Source organism: Coffea arabica, chromosome 5e (assembly GCF_036785885.1).
Source record: "Coffea arabica cultivar ET-39 chromosome 5e, Coffea Arabica ET-39 HiFi, whole genome shotgun sequence".
NCBI lineage: Eukaryota > Viridiplantae > Streptophyta > Magnoliopsida > Gentianales > Rubiaceae > Coffea > Coffea arabica.
The window spans coordinates 182,316-203,405 of NC_092318.1; the positions used below are offsets into that span (position 1 = coordinate 182,316).

General features: G+C 35.0%; 1 protein-coding gene, 1 non-coding gene and 1 pseudogene across 2 annotated transcripts; 1 reads left to right on the plus strand and 2 right to left on the minus strand.

Moving 5' to 3' along the window:
- Positions 1 to 1,566: 1,566 nt before the first annotated feature.
- On the minus strand, positions 1,567 to 8,176 carry LOC113688353 (ylmG homolog protein 1-1, chloroplastic-like; annotated as a pseudogene).
- Positions 8,177 to 11,012: 2,836 nt separating this feature from the next.
- On the plus strand, positions 11,013 to 18,005 carry LOC140006395 (gamma aminobutyrate transaminase 3, chloroplastic-like). The gene is made up of 18 exons (XM_072048209.1): positions 11,013 to 11,345; positions 11,999 to 12,135; positions 12,361 to 12,445; positions 12,523 to 12,595; positions 13,514 to 13,611; positions 13,695 to 13,787; positions 14,254 to 14,327; positions 14,436 to 14,474; positions 14,550 to 14,638; positions 14,719 to 14,795; positions 14,907 to 14,981; positions 16,390 to 16,521; positions 16,600 to 16,687; positions 16,791 to 16,869; positions 17,151 to 17,241; positions 17,333 to 17,411; positions 17,532 to 17,647; positions 17,767 to 18,005. Exons 1-18 carry the CDS (start codon positions 11,274 to 11,276, stop codon positions 17,839 to 17,841), a joined length of 1,572 nt encoding a protein of 523 aa, XP_071904310.1. The 5' UTR covers positions 11,013 to 11,273; the 3' UTR covers positions 17,842 to 18,005.
- Positions 18,006 to 18,286: 281 nt separating this feature from the next.
- Positions 18,287 to 18,968, minus strand: LOC113743663 (uncharacterized). The gene is made up of 2 exons (XR_011813992.1): positions 18,654 to 18,968; positions 18,287 to 18,573 (listed from the first exon to the last, which is right to left on the minus strand). It is a non-coding gene; the product is annotated as an uncharacterized protein (transcript).
- Between the last annotated feature and the right edge of the window lie 2,122 nt (positions 18,969 to 21,090).

Sequence of the window (21,090 nt, forward strand, 5' to 3'; positions counted from 1 at the left end):
CAAGATTAATAGCTAATGATTGCTTGTTTTGCATATTTTTCTATGATTTGTTATGTGTGTTTTACTGTGTTTTTATTTAAGTTCAAGTCAAATAATTAGGATTTTAGTTGAATTTTACAATTGGCGGCTAAAGTGAGGAAAATTGCATTTCTTCAGAGCTAAGGTGGTAAAAATTTCATGTTTTATAGTTTTTAATGATTCAATCATCAATTGGAATTAAGTGAGAAGATATTTGGATGATTTTTGATGATATGAAGTGATTTCAAGAGTACATGAAGTGCAATTGAAGAATAAATGAAGTGCAATAAAGAAAAAAAAAAGAGATCCACAAAATTGATGTATTTTGTTTTCTGACCAGTTAGGAGTATGTTGGGCATAACTCAACACTTATACCTCCAAATGACTTGATTCTTGGTCTATTGGAAAGCTAATTCAATGGATTAAAACTTTTGTGTTTTGCATAAGAGTTGATTCAAAGTTCTTCATTGAAGTATTTGCACATCAACTCGGTGGCAGAAGTAAAACAAGATTCGAATCAAAGTGATGCAGAGAAAGGCAATCCATCCATAGATTCTCTTGTGCATCTGCGGATTCTAAGGCTGAATTCAAGGTAGAACACAACCTCAGAAGAACAAAAATGGAGCAACACAATCCGGCCAAACTGAGGACACAATCCGTCTGCAAATTTTGGATGGTTGCAAGCTCGCAATTGCACAACTTTTCAACCTTTCTTCTTCCTATAGAGAGGACACCATGGACGAAACAAAGCAGCTTTGGAGGTTTGAAAGGGAAGACAAAATTACAAAAATGTAGACCTAAACCAGAAAAATTCCTAGTTTCTTAGGTTAGATTAAGTTTGTTTGCACTTGTTAGTCATTTTATATACAACCAAGCTTGGATGAAGATGAAAATTGAAGAAAAGAGCTTGAAGACTCATTAGTGACAAGGGGTTTTTAATTTTTCAACTCTCTATTTCTTGTATTTGAATTCAAATGCCTAGTTGTAATACAAAGTTATTATTTCCTTTTGTGTTTTGTTATGTTTCATATCTTGGGTTTGGATGAATTATCTATGATTATTATGTGATATTTTCTTAATTATTTGATGCTATTATCTTGAACAAGTTATTTAGCACTTTTCTTATATTAATTATAACTAAATGGTCATCAATTATGATTATCTGAAGATATTGAATTATCAATAAAACTTGGGATTTAATATTAGTTCAAGGAAGTTCTGAACTTAAAGAGTACATTCACGAAAGTAGATGTGCATATTTGTAACTTTTGTGACTTATTCCATATAATTTCATAAAAACAAAAGAGCCTATGCTTAGTTTTAAAGCAAATTGCGCGAAATATCGCTAAACTATTATAATGTGCCACTTTTGGTCACTAAACTAATTTCTTTGCCAAAAATATCACCGAACTAGTAAATTTGTAATGTCTAGATCATTCCGTCTATTTATGCCGTCAAGAGAGACGGAAGCTCAATTTTTCAGGGGCAAATTCATCTATACAGCTTTTTGTGCGAGCTTGCTTCCACAAAAAAAAAAAAAAAAATGAATTGCACAAATTCAAATTTATATTGTTTTTTTTTTTCATAATGGCACATTTCAAATTTATATTGTTAGATAGACCAAAAGTAGACTCTTGTACATAAACTAGAGACCAACAAGCTACTAGTCATAAACATCGTATAGTTTCTCCTAAAGTTACAAAATTGACAGTACTAACGGTCCTTAATACCTAACCATAGATACAAACACAGCTTAGATTGATGATCCACTCACTTCAAAACCTTTGATGCTTTTCAAAATGGAGCTGGGTGTCCCCAAAATAGAAAAAGTCAACAATGGACTGATACCAGGGTATCAAAGATCGGACGGATTGTATTCTTGAAAAGATTCAAATACGAATCACAAAGGTCCCTAATTGCTAACAATGGTTGCCTATCCCCAGGTATATTGGCGAACTAGCTCAGCAAAACCCTAACCATCAAAACCTCAATATATATATATATATATATATATATATATATATATCCAGCCAAGTTGACATCCCGGCTACAGCCACGGTGACAAAGTCTGGTGGAAGCATCCTGAACTGCAGCCAAAAAGCTAGGCTGGCTGAGTGGATTAAAGGCTCTGGGAGGCCATGAAAGCCCTTCAATTTCAGTCCAGATTGAGAACCATGTTGACTAACAACTTGGAGGCCGTTAGAGTGAGATCCAACAGCATAGTCACGATTCAAGTTGAACAAGTGAGCAAAGATTGAGTGGGGAGTCTGGTAACTTGAGGTTTCGGTTGAAGGATTATTGATGAGGATCGACGAGGGAGCGCTACTTATTGCTAGCCATTTAGGATTAGCGAAGGAGAAGGAGAGTCGCAGAGGATAGGCAGTGGTTAGCTTGTTCAGAGAAACAAAGGTAGGCTTTCGGAGGATTAAGGTTTGAGAGGCAATCTTGACTAGAGGTGCTATCGAGCCGAGTCGAACTCGAGTAGCACCGTACTCGAGCTCGAGCTCGATCAAAATTTGTGCTACTCGAGCTCGATCGAGTAAAAAAATTTGGACTCGAGCTCGACGCGATGAAATAAAACTAAACTCGAGCTCGAGTAAGCTCAAGTAAATATCAAGCCCGAGCTACTCGAATTCGAGCTCGAGTTTTGAAATAAATCTATAATTTTTTTTAAAAATATATAATATATAATATAATATAAATAAAATATGAAAGCTCGATTAAGCTCGGCGAGCACTCGAGTACTTATTTCTTGAGCTCGAATCTTGACTTGCTAGCACCCCTAATCTTGACCACATAAAAAGCTGTAAGACGAATTTACCCCTAAAATAATTGAGTGTATAGATGAATTTGTCCTTGAAAAATTGAGTTTCTGTCTCCCTTGACAGCATAAATAAACAGAATGACCTAAACATTATAGATTTACTAGTTTGATGACATTTTTGGCTAAAAAATTAGTTTAGTGACCAAAAGCAATACAACACAATAGTTTAGTGACATCTTGTGCAGTTTGCTCTTAGTTTTATAACTATGAAAGTAAGTATGGATTAGCTATAAGTGTGGTACACCAACAAAAGTGGGTATCATGAATATTTGGATACAACAGCGAAAGCAAGTATCACAAGCATTAAAAAATTATGCCATAGCTAACTGAGATAATAGTGTTCAATGATTTGAGAATTGTACTTGCATGAGTAATTGAGGATACCATGATTTGAGGAGCTTTCCATTATTATTTTCTTGCACACTTTTTTTTTTTTTTTGCATAGTTTTACTTTTCTCCAATGTGTTGATAATCTAAATAATAAAGAAATTTGAATAGTATCGATAATTGATTAATCTTTCTTGTGGGATCGATACTCAAATACTCGATGTACTAGTGTACAACCTATATGCTTACAATAGTGGGAGTTTGAATAAAATTAGAGCTTCTCATCAATAGCATAAAAAATTTTCAGATGCATAATCATGATATTAAAATACACCAATCATACTTCGATAGGAATTAGAATCTGGGGAAAGATCATTATGATGAAGAGAAAGAGTAGAATTGGCAGAAAGAAGAGTGAAGAATTTACAAGCTTGCATGTTAAATTGATGAAGTTGATTAGTAATATAGCAAGTTTGAATTAAAACTAATGAAGTGGAGGAACAATTCGTTCAACATGAATATGTTAATAAAAATCACTAAGGTCCTTCTTGGCAAAGAACTTGGAGATAGACGCAATGAAAACTTGTAAATATGAGATACTACTACCAGTAGGAATGATATCATCAATATAGGAAAGGAGAATAAATATGAAATTATCAGCTTGACTATAGGTAAATCCGTAGTTAAGAAGATATGAACTCAAACGTTGAAACCATGCATGTAGGATTTGCTTTAAACCATAAGTGAAGCAGGAAAGGAAATAAATATAATGGGTATATTAAGTACCAATGAAACTTGAGGGTTGTTTCATATATACCTTCTCAGTAAGATGACTATGTAGAAAGGCAGAATTAAGGATGTGTTAGTATTTATGTCCTAAAATTAGAGGTTATCATTATATTTTAACTATTTATGTTTAATAAATGATATTTTTATCTTATCAATTGTTGCATTTTTATATTAATTAGATAAAATCCTTAGAAAAAACTATAACTAGAGTAATGTAATCATAATGTGTTATAACAGTGAGAAATATTTATTAGAATTTTTTAAAAAACTCTAGTCATAGTATTAATAAAGGGAACACTATGAATATGCATAACTAGTACATACTATGTGTTTTCCTTTTAAAGGAAGTACTAGATCTCATTTACTATGATGTAAAAACATCAAAACTCAATATGTGGATGCTTAATAAGATGATCAAATTCATTAAATTGATCTAAATAGATATTATCATAGAAATGGTTATTTGAGTGTCAATGATAAATCTCTGTATAGAGCATGCATATTAGTGATCTTCTCACTTAAAACTATCCTCTTACGTTAAGAATTCTAACTTTTACTTATTGCCAATGTAATAGAGAATCAAATGGATCACACATATTAAGAATTTATTGTGTGAAATTAAAAGATGTTCAAGTAGGAACTTGAATTAAAAGTTTCAGAAACTTATAGTTTAATTTGTAAGTTAAGATTCAAATTTAGGGTTTAGAAAAATTATAATTGAAAATCTTATGTTGCAAGTGATCTTAAGTCTTTTAGAACAGGAATTGTATTAGAAATTGGAATCTAAGTTCTTATAAAAACTGCTAATGCAATTTTTATAAGAATTAGAAAACCAATTCGACTATATATACCCTCTTAGTTTAAATTAACAAAATACATTATCTTCACATAGCAGCGCATAAAATTTTAAAGAAAATTTAGAGAAAGAATGAAGGGTAATTTTGGCTGCCAAGAGAGACGAGATTGTCTCTCTCTCTCTTCCCTACTTAGACAAATTTTCTAGTCTACAAGACTAGGATTTTTTCCTTCAAATTACTTCATCTTGTGAGATAAATTTTGGTAGTTATCTAGCATTATCATAACTCAGAAAAATATACCTAAGGAGTTCTTGCATAAACACTTGTGTAGATTACCAATGGAGGTTATACGATTGGACAATTTTGAATAGATAGCTTAACCTACATGCAACCTTGTTGCAAAATTTAGGAAGATCTTTATTGTATCTTCTTAATATACTCTTAATCACATGGATCTGCTTAAAAAAATAAAAAATTTTAAATTTTCTACTACATATGCATGTCTTCCTTGCAGGACAAAGTACCATAAGTACCATTTTTTTTAAAAAAAAAAGAACATTAAACTCTTCGACTGTGATTGCTCGCCAATGAGGATCTTTGATATCTTGAGAAAAACAAATGGATTCATATAGTAGGTTATTTGAGATGATAGAACTGTTGGTGATAAGAGAAGGAAGAATTTTGGACTTGCAGATGCCAACTTTGAGATGATAACTGTAGGATGTTAAGAAGACATTTGTGTATTAATATTAGATGCTATAAAATAACTAGAAGATGCAGAGACAAGGGATAAGAGAGGTGAAGACTTAGACATATATAAGAGAATCTGACATAAATGCAAAAGTAAAATGTAAAGAAGATGAAGAAAAAGAAGTAACAAGTTCCGGTTGACTCTAAGAATTAGAAGATGAAGAACGATCATGGCTCTGACAAGGGAAAACGGAATCAGAAAAACATAGGTTGTAGTTAAAAAATGGAAGAGAATTATCTACTGGAGCAACAGAAAGAGTTGAAACAATAAACATTTAGATTGTTTTTATTGACATGAGTAATTCAAATCATGGAAAGATAGAGAAGTTAAAAGGCTTTACTCTTCTAAAGAAAAGGCAAAGTTTTCTATTTGGATGACCTAGATGATAATGCCACACGAGAGGCAGCAATTGTTAAGCAAGCAAAGCAACTGGAGTTAAAAAATATAGTGTAAATGAAATAAGATGCAAGGCACCATACTATATAGCAGGGAAAAGATTGGTCCCTATCATGTTGTTTGTAGAGGAGCAAATTCACCGGAGCCACGTGTCAGTTCGGACATGATGACCTGTCAGTTCGGCCAGACCAGCTCGGACAGGAGGGATGCCAGCTCGCGCATGGCTGCCGTCTCCCCGCTGGATGGGCCTGGTGGGCCGCGGCCTCCAAACTTTTCGGAACTAGCCGATGGAGCCCTAGAAGGACTCTCTCTTTGGCCGGACTTCTAATCCTATAAGGAAACTACTACCTACAAGCCTATAAATACAGCGCTACAAGGCAACACAAGGTACGCCATCAACAACACTTTCCATTGTTACTTTACTCTCAAGCTCTTACTGACTTGACCGTTGGAGCTGCTCCAGGGAACTAGCCCCGCCGTTCGTCCCCCTTGCAGGTCGGCTTGCTTACCTCCCATCAGCTCGTCCCTGACCAGCTCGCAACAGCTCAGCTCGAATCGCATTTTAGGACTAAGCTCAGTTCGTTCGCTTTCCTCCCATCAGCTCGTCCCTGACCAGCTCGCTTAGCTCATCGCAGCTCAGCTCGGATCGCATTTTTGGCAGTCGCATCATTGTTCTTCACAAAAGAACCATGGCATTGAAAATTAGTAGAATGATATTATCATGACAAAGTTTACGAAGTGATAAAAGGTAATGAGATGGTCGTGGAATACGAAAAACAGTATTAAACTTGAGTTGACATGAATAAGTGCAAAGACTATCCCATGTGTGTACAAGAAGTATCAAGCCATTTCCAACAAGAATTTTGTTAGTCCCACCATATAGTGATGGACTAGAAAGTTTACCAAAGTAGGGTTTCATAAGGCAGTGTTAAGGCAGTGTTAATTGTTTAACCTTCAATTATTAAAGAATTAAGGTAGGTCAAGTCAATGACTTGAAATTGATAAAGATCAAAGGGAAGATAAAAGCTCAACAATTGCCAAATTTCAATTGCATAAAGATAGTAATGTATTAATGTTCCAAAGGTCTAGAGACTAGAAATGAGTTGATGAAAGAGATTCATAGTTCTAAGTATGCTCAAGATATATAAGGACTTAAAGTAGTCCTATTAGTGGAGTGGAATAAAGAGAGAGATTGCCAAATTTGTATGAAAATATCTAGTTTGCTAATAAGTAAAAGCGAAACACTAAAGACGGATTGAATTACTAAAATCTTTACATACTCTTGAATGGAAATGGAAAAATGTCACCTTGGACTTTGTTATGAGTTTGTCAAGGTTAATAAGGAATTCATTATAAGAGATGATAAAGTACTAGGATTATAAAAAGCTAGCCTGGTAGGCTATATTAAAAACACAAGGTCGAGCTTTTACATGCTAATGGCCAACCTCAAATCTTTTTGAAAGAAATCACTACTAACAATAGTCTACACAAGGTGGAGTTTTTACACGCTAATGTCCAAACTCAAAACATTTGAAAGAAATCATTACTAATAATAGGAGTATGAAACTTCAAGGTCTTGAATCCGTGCATAAATGAAGCAATCATAATCTTTTTCACTCGAATTCTGGTCTTTCATGCTTTCATTAAGAACCTTGCTACATAGGACTTCAAGGACTCATTTAGTTTCTGCTTAATATTTATGAGGTGGGTCGAGGTCTTTATGAAGGGCAAAGAAGAGATGAAGCGATTCATGAACTTCTAAATTGGCTCAGGAAAAGATGAGATAGGTTCTGGAACCAAATTTGAGACTTCCCTTATAGAAACATAGGAAAGGTTTGGCACTTGATTTGTCGGGAAATTTATACAGCCAAATTGTCGCTTGGAATGTGAAAATGTAGTGTTTGGGGTCCAAAGTTCTATAATATATAGGAATTGAGCTAGGTAATTAAAGTTATAAGGGAAGGGAAAATCATCAATTTCAGGAGTAAACAGAGAGAGCTTGCAAGTTTCACATGCCTCTTCCTGTGCATGGATCTACCTCCTCATCTATTTGCTAACTTGCTCTGTCCTGAGCAGGGAGTCTTGCATAAGCCAAGCTGGCCTATTTCTATTTGCTCCCTCAAAAGGGGATCTCTTATTTCTTCTTCTCTTCAGGTGATGATCACCCTCTGAGAAAGAGGAATCCTCCTCTCGAGTTCTTCGATTAGACCAGACAGATGGTTCTTCATCTGTTTTATGCTTGCCTTTCATGTATTTCACAAACTCCTCAAACATTCCAATATTGGTCCTAATAAATTATCTTTGTTATGGCATCCCTGTCCTGATTTCTGACCTATTCCTCAAGAGGAGCAGTTTCGGTTGCTAGAAGATCACATTTTGATCGAGTGTTATGGGCCATAACTAGTATATCAAAATTCATAGAATAGAACTATCATTCCCAAAGATAGTGCCAATCATACGAGTAGAAAATCTAAGGTCCCAAGTTGATGGCCTGCAAACTAATAGCAAGCAAGCAAGCAAGATGTCAAGACTGGTCCCTCGATTCTGCTCCTATTCTCAAGTCAGTAATAAACTAAAAAGGCTTCGGGTGGTGATCAGTGCCGTGTTACTATTCATGTACAAACTCTGACAAACTTGACCATAGAATATGTATTCATATGAGATTGTTTAAATATCAAACAAGTAAGAGATACAAGGAGCTCGCGAAGGTCTGTCCTGAGCCAAACCCTTTGAGACTCTAAACCAAAAAATGGTACGTTGGTCATAAATTCGAAAAGAAAAAATGCATATATATACTACGTATGCAAACTTGATAGTATATGGTCGGGTAAGAAAAATGGGAAACAAGTTACGAGCGCATGCAACTCAAGAGTAACTCAGAGCAATAAAAGAGAATAAATAGTAAGAAGAAAGAAATAATGGAAGGATAATAAGCAAACATACCAAAATTAGGCCAAAGCAATGCAATAGATACAAAAGCAAAGAGAAAAAGGCAGTGAATGAATGGAGACGCATTCTATTCTATTTATCCAAACTAGTTCTTTGACGGGACTACACATAATTTGTTGATTTTTTTTTAAAATTTGAAAATCATTTTGTGCAATGAAAAGTCATAGAAAAAATTTTCACTTTTGAAGATGTAAAAGAAATTGGTTTGAAAATGAAAAAAAAAAAAAAGAGTAAACATCTTGTGATGTTAAGAACATTGATGGACAGTGATGACTCATGCATGTGATTTACATACATAAAATAGTTATATACTCAATTCATTATCGAAATATTAATAAGAATTGAGAAATCAAAATTACCTACCAAGACATATGCTATAAAACTGGTCAACTAAAGAGAGCATAGATAGTTAAATTAGAATCAATATTTGTTCAGTGATCACAAGTACAAATGTATAAGAACAAATGAAATGCACAATATTAAGGGAACATATATACCTCGATGAAGAGAGTTCAATTCACTTCTGCCAACAAAAACAAAAGAGATTTTGGCACATATATTAGTTATAATATGTCAAAATTAAGGGGAGGCATAAGTTGGATGGTATGAGAAAAGAGAATGTAAGTGAGAGATCTCGAGTTCAAACCCTCCTACTTACACTATAAAAACATAAAAAAAAATTAAATAGAATAAGTACAAAAAGTAAGAAAAACAAAGTGGATGGAAAAAGGGGGATTAATTGTTATTAGCAAAAATAAAACACCTAAAAGTTGACCCTAATTAGTAACCAAATAAATTGTGCACAAAAGAAGATAGGATTGAGTGTATAAATACGAGATTTAATAAAATAAAAAATATATGAGATATTAAACATACATTGATGTCGTACATGATTGTTTCAATTAAATTAAACTAATTGGTACGGAAGAGGTGGCTTTTTTCCACCTGTTACTTGGGATGATTGACATGCTAGTTAAAGGAATGATTGAAGGCATAAATGATTGAAAGAAATAAAACTAATTGAGATAATTAAATCTTTTGGTTAGGCTTTTTTTTTTTAATATAATGCGCCCGAGTGCGCAAACACACACACACACACATATATATATATATATATATATATATATATATATATATTAAATAACCTTGATTTCATGAAAAGCCTTGATTGAAAGAAATTACTAAGTCGAATTTGATTGATAAAAAAATCAAGAAAGCAATTACTTATTTGGTAGGTTGTTGAATGGGCTATTCTCACATTCTGTGCCCACATAAAACGATTTTTGACTTGTAATAAGTTGCTAAGAAATTGGATTCCCAAGAAGAAAACATAATAAATAATAGAGAAATTTAAAAAACTATAACTAATTATACAACTTAAATAGATCAATATGAGTCATATGCTAAAAATATGAAATACAAAATTATCAACATTTTAGAAGTAGTAACAAATAACAAAGCCAAAAATTTTAGTAATAGCAAATTCTAATTATAACCAAGCCAAACAATAAGCCCACAAAAAGTGATTGGAGAGAATTAAAAATAAGCCCACAAATTATTAAGTTTATTGATAAAAAGATTTAGTAAGGCATAATCAATACAAATGTATATAAGATAGGAATTAGTAAAATGATTAAAAGTTTGCTATGAATAAAAGAGTGAAAAAGGAAGGAAACTAGTTGTTACAAAATAAAAAAGAAGACAAAACAAGGAAATCAATTTGTCGATTGAAATTTGTTATAAATAATGAAGTAATGAATTATAAAAAAAAATAAAAATTGTTGAAATTCTAGTAATAATAACTTCTAATAATGCAGAGCGGAGATGGAGACACAAATCTATTATACTGATCGAAATGATCGGTTTTCGACTACTGTAGACTGTAGAATCTTGTCCTCATTCGTATTGCATATACCACATGCAATGCTGATAATCCTAGCAAGTAATAATAAGTGATCAAGATAGAACTTGAAGGGGGGACCCAAATACTTCGGAGTTCGGAGTCCTCCTCCTCCGTTACTTATTTTGTTGTGTACTGCTAAAAGGGACCGGTTATGTGATCTTAGCACTTAGCAGCAGCAGTAATTACTACTGATTACCTACCACACAGGAAAGGATAGTTGTAGGAGTATTTAACCCAAGCCATCGCTAGCGCTCGTCGGTCGTCTGCTCTGTTCCTCTTGTTTCTTTCTTCCTTTCTCTGCTGCGTCTCTATTGGCATTCTCCCCTCCTTGTCAGTTGTCACTCCTCCAGATTAATTCATTTCTACCTTGTCGTCTCAATTACATCTTATTTCTGATCCTCCTCCTCCCTCCCTCCGTCCCAAGTTTATACTACAAACATCTGCTCTTTTAAGCCCCCCTATCAATTAATAAAGAGAAAGGGTAGGGGCAAGGATTCAATAGAGAAAGAAAGACAGAGAATGGCAAACGTGGTCAACCGTCTCCTCCTTCGATCCACTCTGCAAAAGGCCACCGCCGCCGCCGCCGCAAAGGTATCACCATCTCTTTTTCTGCCTCTCTCTACATCTCTCCTTAAACCTTTCTGCCTTGCTTTGATGATTGACATGTTGGTATATTCCTCCTAGCACGTGTTATATATACACACACATGTCTATACTATGTATTGTGGATGGATAGGAGTTTGGTTATTACTCCTATATATTGGGGATTCCCTTTTCTTGAATGCTTACTACTACGTACTTTACTTGCTTGTTCATCATCAACTCTCCTCCTTATGGGCTTCTGCATTTTCAAGCTGATCGACTTTATTTCTGCCTGCCTCCCTTTCTTGTCTTATTTTACTTTTTCTGTTCAGTCTTGAGATAGTAATCAAAACCAGAAACCATAGCAACTCAAAACCCAGTATTCAAGTTTGTCAATCTATGGTTCCTTGCCCTAAAACTAGCACCCAGATAATCACGTTCGCTGCTAGATGTTCTGTTAGTGTATTCCTAACACATTTTCCGACTGACTTCCAAGCTAACATACTGTCCTTAATGCTAAGGTTCCCAATTAGTATTATTATTTTTTCTTAATCTGAGCTTCTGTCATGGCTGCTGCTTGTCTTTTACCCCAAAAGTAAAAATAAAAATAAAAATAAAAATGAGGGAAATACTTTAACAAATGCAGCTATTGGGGTATGCAGGTTGGCTTTCCTGTCGTAAATTGTACGCCAGTTGCAAGCAGGTTGCAGGATCACATAACTCAGGCTCCCTCCCAGAATAGATGGAATAGTACAGAGGCAGCTGCACAGAAGGATGTTTCTGCAATTGATGATAAAGGGTAAGTATACATTTCCTTGCTATCATTCTCCTCCTCTTTTTTCTCCTTTCGTTCTTCTCTTCCACTGCTGCGCATAAAACATCGCTTATGCCTCTACTTGTTTCCTTTTGTTTGAGTTTCTTATATTTGTTCTAGTTGCTCTTTTCTGCATTTTATATTCTTATTATCTTGATTCGCAGAGGCCGAAATTGGTATCTTATTAGCTTATGTTCTTGAGTTTTACAGTTTCAAGGGCCATGAAATGTTGGCACCCTTCACAGCTGGTTGGCAGTCCACTGATTTGGATCCTCTGGTTATCGAAAGATCTGAGGTAGGGGCCTTTGAAAGATTTTAGTTTCATTTATTTCATATGTCACTTGTCTTGACCTTTTTCTTCTCAATTTACAGGGTTCCTATGTCTATGATGTTAATGGTAAAAAATATCTAGATGCTCTGGCTGGCCTGTGGTCCACGGCTTTAGGTATTCAGTTGCCAATGTTATCATTTTCTTTACGTTTGCTTTTATACCGGAACCTGTCCCTGTGGTCTGCCTGTCTTTGGTTTCTCTATGATGAAACTTACTTGCCTTTAGTGGCTAATCTATATAGCAATGTAGCAATCCTGAATATCGAAAAATTGCAGAATTATCCGTCTTCATCAGAGAAATGGAAACGTCTAAAAATCAGATTCCTCCTTTTAAGTCCTATCAAAATTTTTCCTCTTATCTTGTTAAATATCCTAGTCGCAAGTGCCTATTAGGAATAGGTTATCAAGAAAGACTTTTCTTGCTAGTTGTTGCTGCTTAAGTTTAAATGAGAAGCCAATATGTTAGCACTGTTTAATAGTCAGGAAAATGCTCAACTCACAAAATTGAGGTGGGGCAAATGCTCTGTGCAGACCATTTCCGGATGACAATTCACAGTTGTTCTTGTTCATTATTTTGTGATGTTGATGAAGTAAAATAAACAGAATTCTTTTGTTCCACAGTAAAGAATTTCCTAGTTCTCAGTAGTTACTACATCCTGTAAGTTTTATATCAGATGCAGAGACCATTACCTGAGTTGTCTTAGTATTGTATTCTGAAGATGTTCTTTTGTATATGTTCTCCACAATCATATGGTTTTCATGGCTACATCGAAAAATGATATGACCTGTCACAATATGGTAAATAGTTGGATCCAATGGGGATCAACTTTAGTCAAGAAAAATGTGTATAATCCTGTTCATATATGTGAATTCCTATACGTGGTTTACACATGTACCTACCTAAAGAATGTATACCATTTCCCCTTTCCCCCAAACATTCCCCCATCTGTTTTATCTACCAATATAAGCTTTTCACCGGAATGTGGACCGCGTGTCTTAAGCTTAATGTCTCAATATCCTTGCAAACTCGCAGGTGGGAATGAACCTAGGCTTATTGCTGCTGCTGCTAAACAACTAAACACCTTACCATTTTACCACTCCTTTTGGAATCGCACAACAAAACCTTCTTTGGTGTGATAATCTTTCTTTTGGTATGCTAACTCTTTTGTTTGTTGCAATATATGTTCTGCTAATTTACTTTAGGGGATTTGTAGGATCTTGCTAAGGAGCTCATAGAACTATTCACCCCTTCAACAATGTCAAAAGCATTTTTCACAAATAGTGGATCAGAAGCAAATGATACACAGGTTCTCTTTTTGCCAAGAAGCTTTTCAGTAAATTGTCCTTCACTTGCTGCTTTCATCTTTTTGAATAGTTTGCGGCACCTTAGAGAACTTGGATTTCTATTTAATACATTAAGTAAACATCAGTAGTACTCTGGAAATTCATCTGCAATATAGGAAAGATACAGCTTCTATGGAAGTGTCAGAAGAAGTGAAAAGGCAGAAAATTAAAAAGCTGGGGGTTGCTTGAAAGATTATGGTATCTGCTGTATTTCTTTGTCATCATGTTGTAAATGAAGATTGTGATGTCCATTCTTGAAAACTACTCCATCACCTCAGAAATTTTTAGATCCCATACAGATGCATTTGTTCATCGATGGTAGCTTTGTCAAATATAATGGAAAAAGGCAAAAATTGCTCTGGGGACCAACTTTGTTCTTGATTTTATGTTGTAAGCTGAATTTTTCACATTTGTCCCGTGTGCTTGTAGGTGAAGCTAGTGTGGTATTACAACAATGCCCTAGGGAGGCCAAACAAGAAGAAATTCATAGCTCGATCAAAATCGTAATCTGACTGCTATACTTTTTTCTTTTGGTCACACTTTGCATAAATCTCGTGCATCTGCTTAGGAGAATATTACTGAGTTTGCTTTAACTTTTCATGTTTTATCAGATACCATGGATCAACACTAATAGCTGCAAGTCTGTCAGGGTAATGACAAATCAGTGTTCGATTACCAAGTTGCTTAATGTTTTACCCACCCCCTAATGCTTTTGCTTTTTCTAGTCTTCCTGCTCTGCATCAAAAATTTGATCTGCCGGCTCCATTTGTGTTGCATACTGACTGTCCCCATTATTGGCGCTACCATCTTCCAGGTTATTGGTTAGTTACCCTTGTTTTGTTTCATCTTCTCTGTTCCCTGATATAAAGGAATTTTTTTTCGGTCTCTTTTCAGGTGAGACTGAAGAGGAGTTTTCAACCAGGTTGGCCAATAACTTGGAGGCTCTTATCCTCAAAGAGGGACCTGAGACGGTAACTGGGTGTTATTTATTTACATTTCCTTGCTACTTGTCGTTTATGTTTCTGTTTCATTTGGTGCTCCTACAAATTTTGGTTTTGTTACCTACTAACTTGTCATTTCAGATTGCTGCTTTTATTGCTGAGCCTGTCATGGGAGCTGGGGGTGTTATCCCTCCTCCTGCAACCTATTTTGAGAAGGTTGGCTTTTTTTCCTATGTCTTAAGTTTGTGTTAAATTATATGCGGTTGTAAGAAACTGAGTTGCGTACTGAGTGAAGTAGGTTAGTATTCCTCAAATTCATTTCTCCATGCAAGAAACATGAAAGAAAGCTATAGAATGACTTGATTTTGCCAGTTAGCTCATCCAAATGCATGCATATATAGGTCACATATTTCATTACCAACTGGTATCAATATCAATAGGCTCACATCACACTCAACTTTTCATGTAGACTTTTCAACATTTCAGCAATATTGGTTAGTAATCATTGTATCAGTGATAGCTATTACTTTTTACCATATTAGAAATCAAGAACTAGTTTATGTGATGAACATGTGGTAGCTATCAGCATTGGAATTTCATGCACATAGGTCATAAAAGTACAATCCAACTGTAGAATTTCAAAATGCAATATACACAAAACTAAATTAAAAGGTAATAGTCTAATTATAACATTAGGTGGTCCTTGACTATATATGTATTTTTATCTATTATGTATGTATTGGCCATTAGGTATGCATTAATTACATTATTAAAATTGAAACAATTATTGGTCATTTATAGTCTACTAGTGCAAAAAGCACATGTTAAGAAAAAAATTAAGTTATTGTTAGAAGTGTTATTTGTTTGTTGAAAACAAAAACACAAGATATCTATATTGTTTTTTGCAAACAATTAAAAAAAAGGTTATTTGAAGTTTCAGAACTTTAGTAGTTATCTTTAGTGAATCTTTATTTTTGTGAGGGTAAAATTGGAACAATAAAAGATGACAAAATAAAATTTTAACACCAAACTGATTCCTCATGCTTTATATGTAGAAAGATGTATGTAGATTGATTTAGCATGTAGTAGTCTTGCATTAACATATTTCGTAAAACTCATAGATTCATCTAGCATGTTTTATCTACAACATATGACTTTTTTGCATGTATGCATTTGAACTCGCATTTGTCATCTTGGCCATCTTTTTTTTTTTTAAATTTAAATTTGGATTGTGATTTTTATTTTTACTTTTGATGCTGTGGTTGTGCAAATGCATCTTAGAGTTAGACATGCTTGCAGAGAACCATTGGTTTCTTGTCTTCCACACACTTTGTATTGCTGTCTGAATCAATTTTGGTTAAAAGTGTTTTAGATCACGCCTCATTGAAGATTTTTGTCATAAAACTTCCAAGATAATTACCTACTACAAATTGAGACTGGCTTTTTTGACTGATACTACAAATAGAATGTTACTCACTGGTAAAGCATTTGTTATGTGGTTCCAAGTAGGATAGCCACTTGTTCCCCTCTTTTCAATCCTTCGGGCAAAAGTTACAGACTCTTTGTTCTTTCTTTGTTTCAATTATCACAAAGATTTAACAATTTCTTTTGTGTAAGCATGCAGATTCAAGCTGTTGTCAAAAAGTATGAAATTTTGTTCATTGCGGATGAGGTAATATGTGCATTTGGAAGGCTTGGGACAATGTTTGGCTGTGAAAAGTATAACATAAAGCCCGATCTTGTGTCAATGGCAAAGGTATAACTAGACAAGCAGCAATTATGGCATGACCAGTCTGTATCTAGACAATAATACATTCTGTTAATTTTCATTCAGGCTCTTTCTTCTGCATATATGCCAATAGGAGCTGTCCTTGTGAGTCCTGAAGTTTCAGATGTCATATATTCACAAAGCAACAAACTGGGTATTTTCACGTTGGTCTTCGAATGCAACTGAAAATATTCTCCATTACGTTTCATTGCTGATTGAGTTGTCTCACTTCTTTTCTTCTTCTTTTTTTTTATAAGGTTCTTTTTCTCATGGATTTACTTATTCTGGGCATCCTGTATCTTGTGCTGTTGCTCTGGAAGCAGTCAGGATCTACAAGTATGATTTTCTGGTTTTTTACTCTTTGATCTCATCAACAATTTTCTTTAGCAATAAATGTATCTGTAGATGCCTGCTTTGTGAATCTTGATATACGTATGGTTCAAAAAAACGTAAAAGGGAGAAAGCCGATATAGTAGGATGAGTGTCAGATTTGTCCATGCCTTGAACCAAATTAAAACCCATTTGTGCCCTGATTGTGTGGTCTCGTGTCTCTTAATGAGTGTTTTTGTACAATGTTTTATGAAGGAAATTATTCAAAACTTTTTAATTATTTTCAGGGAGAGAAATATTGTTGAGCAAGTGAATAAGATAGCCCCTAAGTTTCAGGATGGCTTAAAAGCATTTTCAGACAGTCCCATAATTGGGGAGGTACACTTTTGCCTCTAATATTCCCATCGATATATATATATGAAGATTAGAAATCTTACTATTGATATGTTTCCCTGTGCCACTTCTGCAGATAAGGGGAACGGGTTTAATCCTTGGAACCGAATTCACTGATAACAAGTCGCCTAATGATGCCTTCCCTTCTGAATGGGGTATCTTCTTCTGCATGCATCTTGTGCTTCTTTTGCTAATTTGAAAACATAAGGGTTGAAGGACAGAATTATGGTTCAGGTGTCTGAGGTTTGCAATTTTTTCCTAATGCTTTTTGTCAGGTATTGGTTCATATTTTGGAGCACAGTGTGAGAAACACGGTATGTTAGTACGCGTGGCCGGTGACAACATACTGATGTCTCCCCCTTTTATCCTGACTCCAGGTGAAGTGGATGAGGTACATTTTTTCTCAGAAATGACTCCAGGCTTTGTTTGCGAGGACTTCGAGGGTGTGTATACGCTTTTAGTTATTAAAAATTCGAACTCAATTGAACAATTTAATCTATCTGGTTTCAGTTAATTGGCATCTATGCTAAGGCACTTAAGGCTACCGAAGAGAGAGTGGCCGAACTGAAGGCGCAAAAGAAATAATCGACCGCCCGCCCGCCCGCGATCAGAAGATTGTGAAAAATTTGCAATGCCCCTCCCTGTGTAAAGTAAACTCTTTTATCGACTGTTTGTTTGGTGATGTATTATTCTAGTATGAATATTATTGGTGTTTTGCATGAAAATAATCGAAGCATCATCATTCCTGATACCGTTTCTTCTTTTAATCCTATTTCATCAGTTGAAGTTTTTCTTTCACCTGTCATGCATTTGAGTTGCGACTAAGTTTGCTAAAGGTAGGCTTGTTGTATTCAAAACCCTTAGCTTCAGCACCAGGAGTGAGATTTCTTGTGCAGAGCATGGGTTTGGTGGCTGAATGAAATACATGTGTAGCTAGCTGTATATACTGGGAGTCCGTATCCACTTTGTAGGGGATGGAGAACAAACCCTTTGATTTTTGAACAGGATATTTTGGATCGGTTAACCAGGATAATAAAAGCGATGATCATATTCATCATCAGAAGGTTGGTGTGACGGTGCAAATTCATAACAATGCCATAATTTTAAGACAAAAAAGGGGATACTACCCCCATTGTAGGAAATGAATAAACAACACACGGATGAGATGATGCCTGGCATTACCAGAGGAATTGAATTGGATCTCTTCTAAGGCTTGGCGTCTTTATCAGCCGCCCTCCTTGCCCGCCTCTTTCTAGAGCTCAAGGATGACTCGAAGCCTCCATTACCAGAGTCGTCTTCCAAGTCCCTGAAAGATTTCTGCATGGTACGAGTGAGTGAGTTAGTTAGGAGGAGTATGAAGATAGATTGGAAAAGAAAGGGAGTACGGAACCTCCTACCTCTCTAAGCTCGGCGAAGCTCACGGCATAGAAGGTAATAGCAGCAGCTGCAAGAATTCCAAGTACAGGAAGCGCTACCTGCTGAATCCCATCCATCCATCCAAAATCCTCAGTTTGCTTCTCACAGATAAACACGAACGGTTCTTTGATCTTTCTATTTATATATTTGGTTGGAGAAAGGGGGTCCGGAATCGGAATGGCTCTGTGAGGTGTGTGACTTGGCGGAAAGTATTGGCTGGTAATTCTCATCTCATCTTATCCCAAGGATAGCGTTCGTTCTGAGTTGCTAGCGTGTACGACGTTATTTGATTCTCTAATATTTTTTTGACTCAGACCCAACGAATCTATCCCATTATGCCTTCACTCCTGAGTTTGGTCAATCCAATTTCCAAAACAATAGTCATCAAAAGAACAAAAAGGTTACTTCAAGGTTATCAAAGTGCATATCCCTAATTATTGATTGATGTTTTTCCTTGTCATCAATAATTACTTGACATATACATATACCTTTCGTCCACAATTACACCGGCACTACATTAGTTTAATTTTCTTTTTATTAAAACATCAAATATCATTCTTTTAACTTTTTTAAAAAAAAAAATCCAGCAGGATTTAAAGAACTCAGTATAATTGTGTTTTGTGCGTTTTCGTCCAGTTATCATACATATTTAAATTTTTGGTGTATACATACATCATAATATTGTACTGAATATATATATGAAATATTTTATTCATGTACATCACTTTTTATCTCGAATGTAATAGTGTAATGTAACTGTATTCCAAGTAATGTAAAAGTAAAACATACCAAACTCCAACCACACCGGCCCATCTCCACTTGATAAGAATGGATGCTGTGTTCATGGTGTTTCTTTTTTAAATTATATTTTTATTTTTTCCTGAAAAAGAAAATATATAAGTTTAGGAAGAGGGAAAAGATACGTGCTTAATTAACTGCACAAATTTGGACATTGTAGAGCTCTCTGCTTAATGGTGGTTCTTGCAAATAACTCATGGTTGAGTGACTCTCATGAAGAGCATACCAAGTACTACAGATTAGGGCTGGCAACAAATCTGACAGTTTGAGAGTTTCCTTGAGTAAGCTAAACGAGGCCGGGCGGAACTATACTCCTATTATGATTTTTAACTGTGTGAAGCAGGAATCTACAAAGCAGTAGATGTGAGAGGGTCATTTGGTGAAAACTGTAACGTGCATCCCATTCAAACACAAGTATTACTTGTTATATACTAGTAGCTAGCTGTTAACAACTCTTCTTTTTCAATTTTTGAAATGCATTTTGTGTTTCTGCTCTAGAAGAAGTGGAAGAAGAAGAATATTGCAACATGGAACAATTCAACATCTATTTGGATTAGCTATTTTTGGAAGTGTTTTTGTAAAATTTTACTGTAACAGTGTATATGAAAAATTTTTACTATAAAATTTTTTTGAAATATTGATATATTATATCTATGGGATGTTTTTGAGTTATTGTAATTACTGTAACATTATATTTGAAACACTTGTTTTTTAAAAAATGAGCAATCCAAATAGAGCAAGGTTTCAGTCTCTGGCTCGGCCAGTTTTGACAGAAGAAAAGGAAAAGTGAACAAGCTTGAACACAAATATATAATCACTAGACCAATGGCTCAGTGGCCACCAGGGAGGGGCTTAAGTCCCTCCTTGGGTTGTAGGTGAGGGTTCAAACCTCACCTGCAGCGAAAAAAATCTAAGAGTTGTGCCATAACACTCCTTTGATTTAGTTGGGTAGCCCCCTACCACAGCTGCTGACAAAAAAAAAATTAACACAAATATATAAGGATTATATGGTTCAGGAAGTAGTATTATGGACCGCTTATTAAGAAGATTTCAAACAGCGGGGGCAATTTAATGTAAACATGCAGCGGCCACCCATCACCGCCAGTCAGCTCGGCTTTTTGCCGGCCATGGTTTGCTTGGTCAGATCTTTCTGATTCTAATTCTATTGCTTCAATTGGAATTAAATAAAAGTCCAAACAGGTCGACCTCCATCCATCACTCCATCTGCCAACCAAAAAAAAAGCCCAACCTCTTCCAATTAAATTTGTAGGCAGCCGGTACAAAAAAGGACCACCCGCGATCCGCGCGGAGATATATGATCCTGTGCAATTTAAAAAGTATTAAATGCATTAAACCTCCTAAACTTTCGTTTTAGTTGTGCTTTGTCCCTGATTTCATTAAATAAGCACTTTGTCTCTGTATTTCATATTTTAAGGTAAAAGTGCGTGCCCTTACTATTTTATTTTGTTTCACTTTTATTTATTCATTCCCTTAATTTTCTTTTTCCACTACTTTCTTTATTTTTATTTACTTGTTTTTATGTCTAGTTTGTTAACCAAACATTTGCATTTGTTACTCTTGTTATTAAAAATTAATTTATTCTAAACTCTAGACATATTA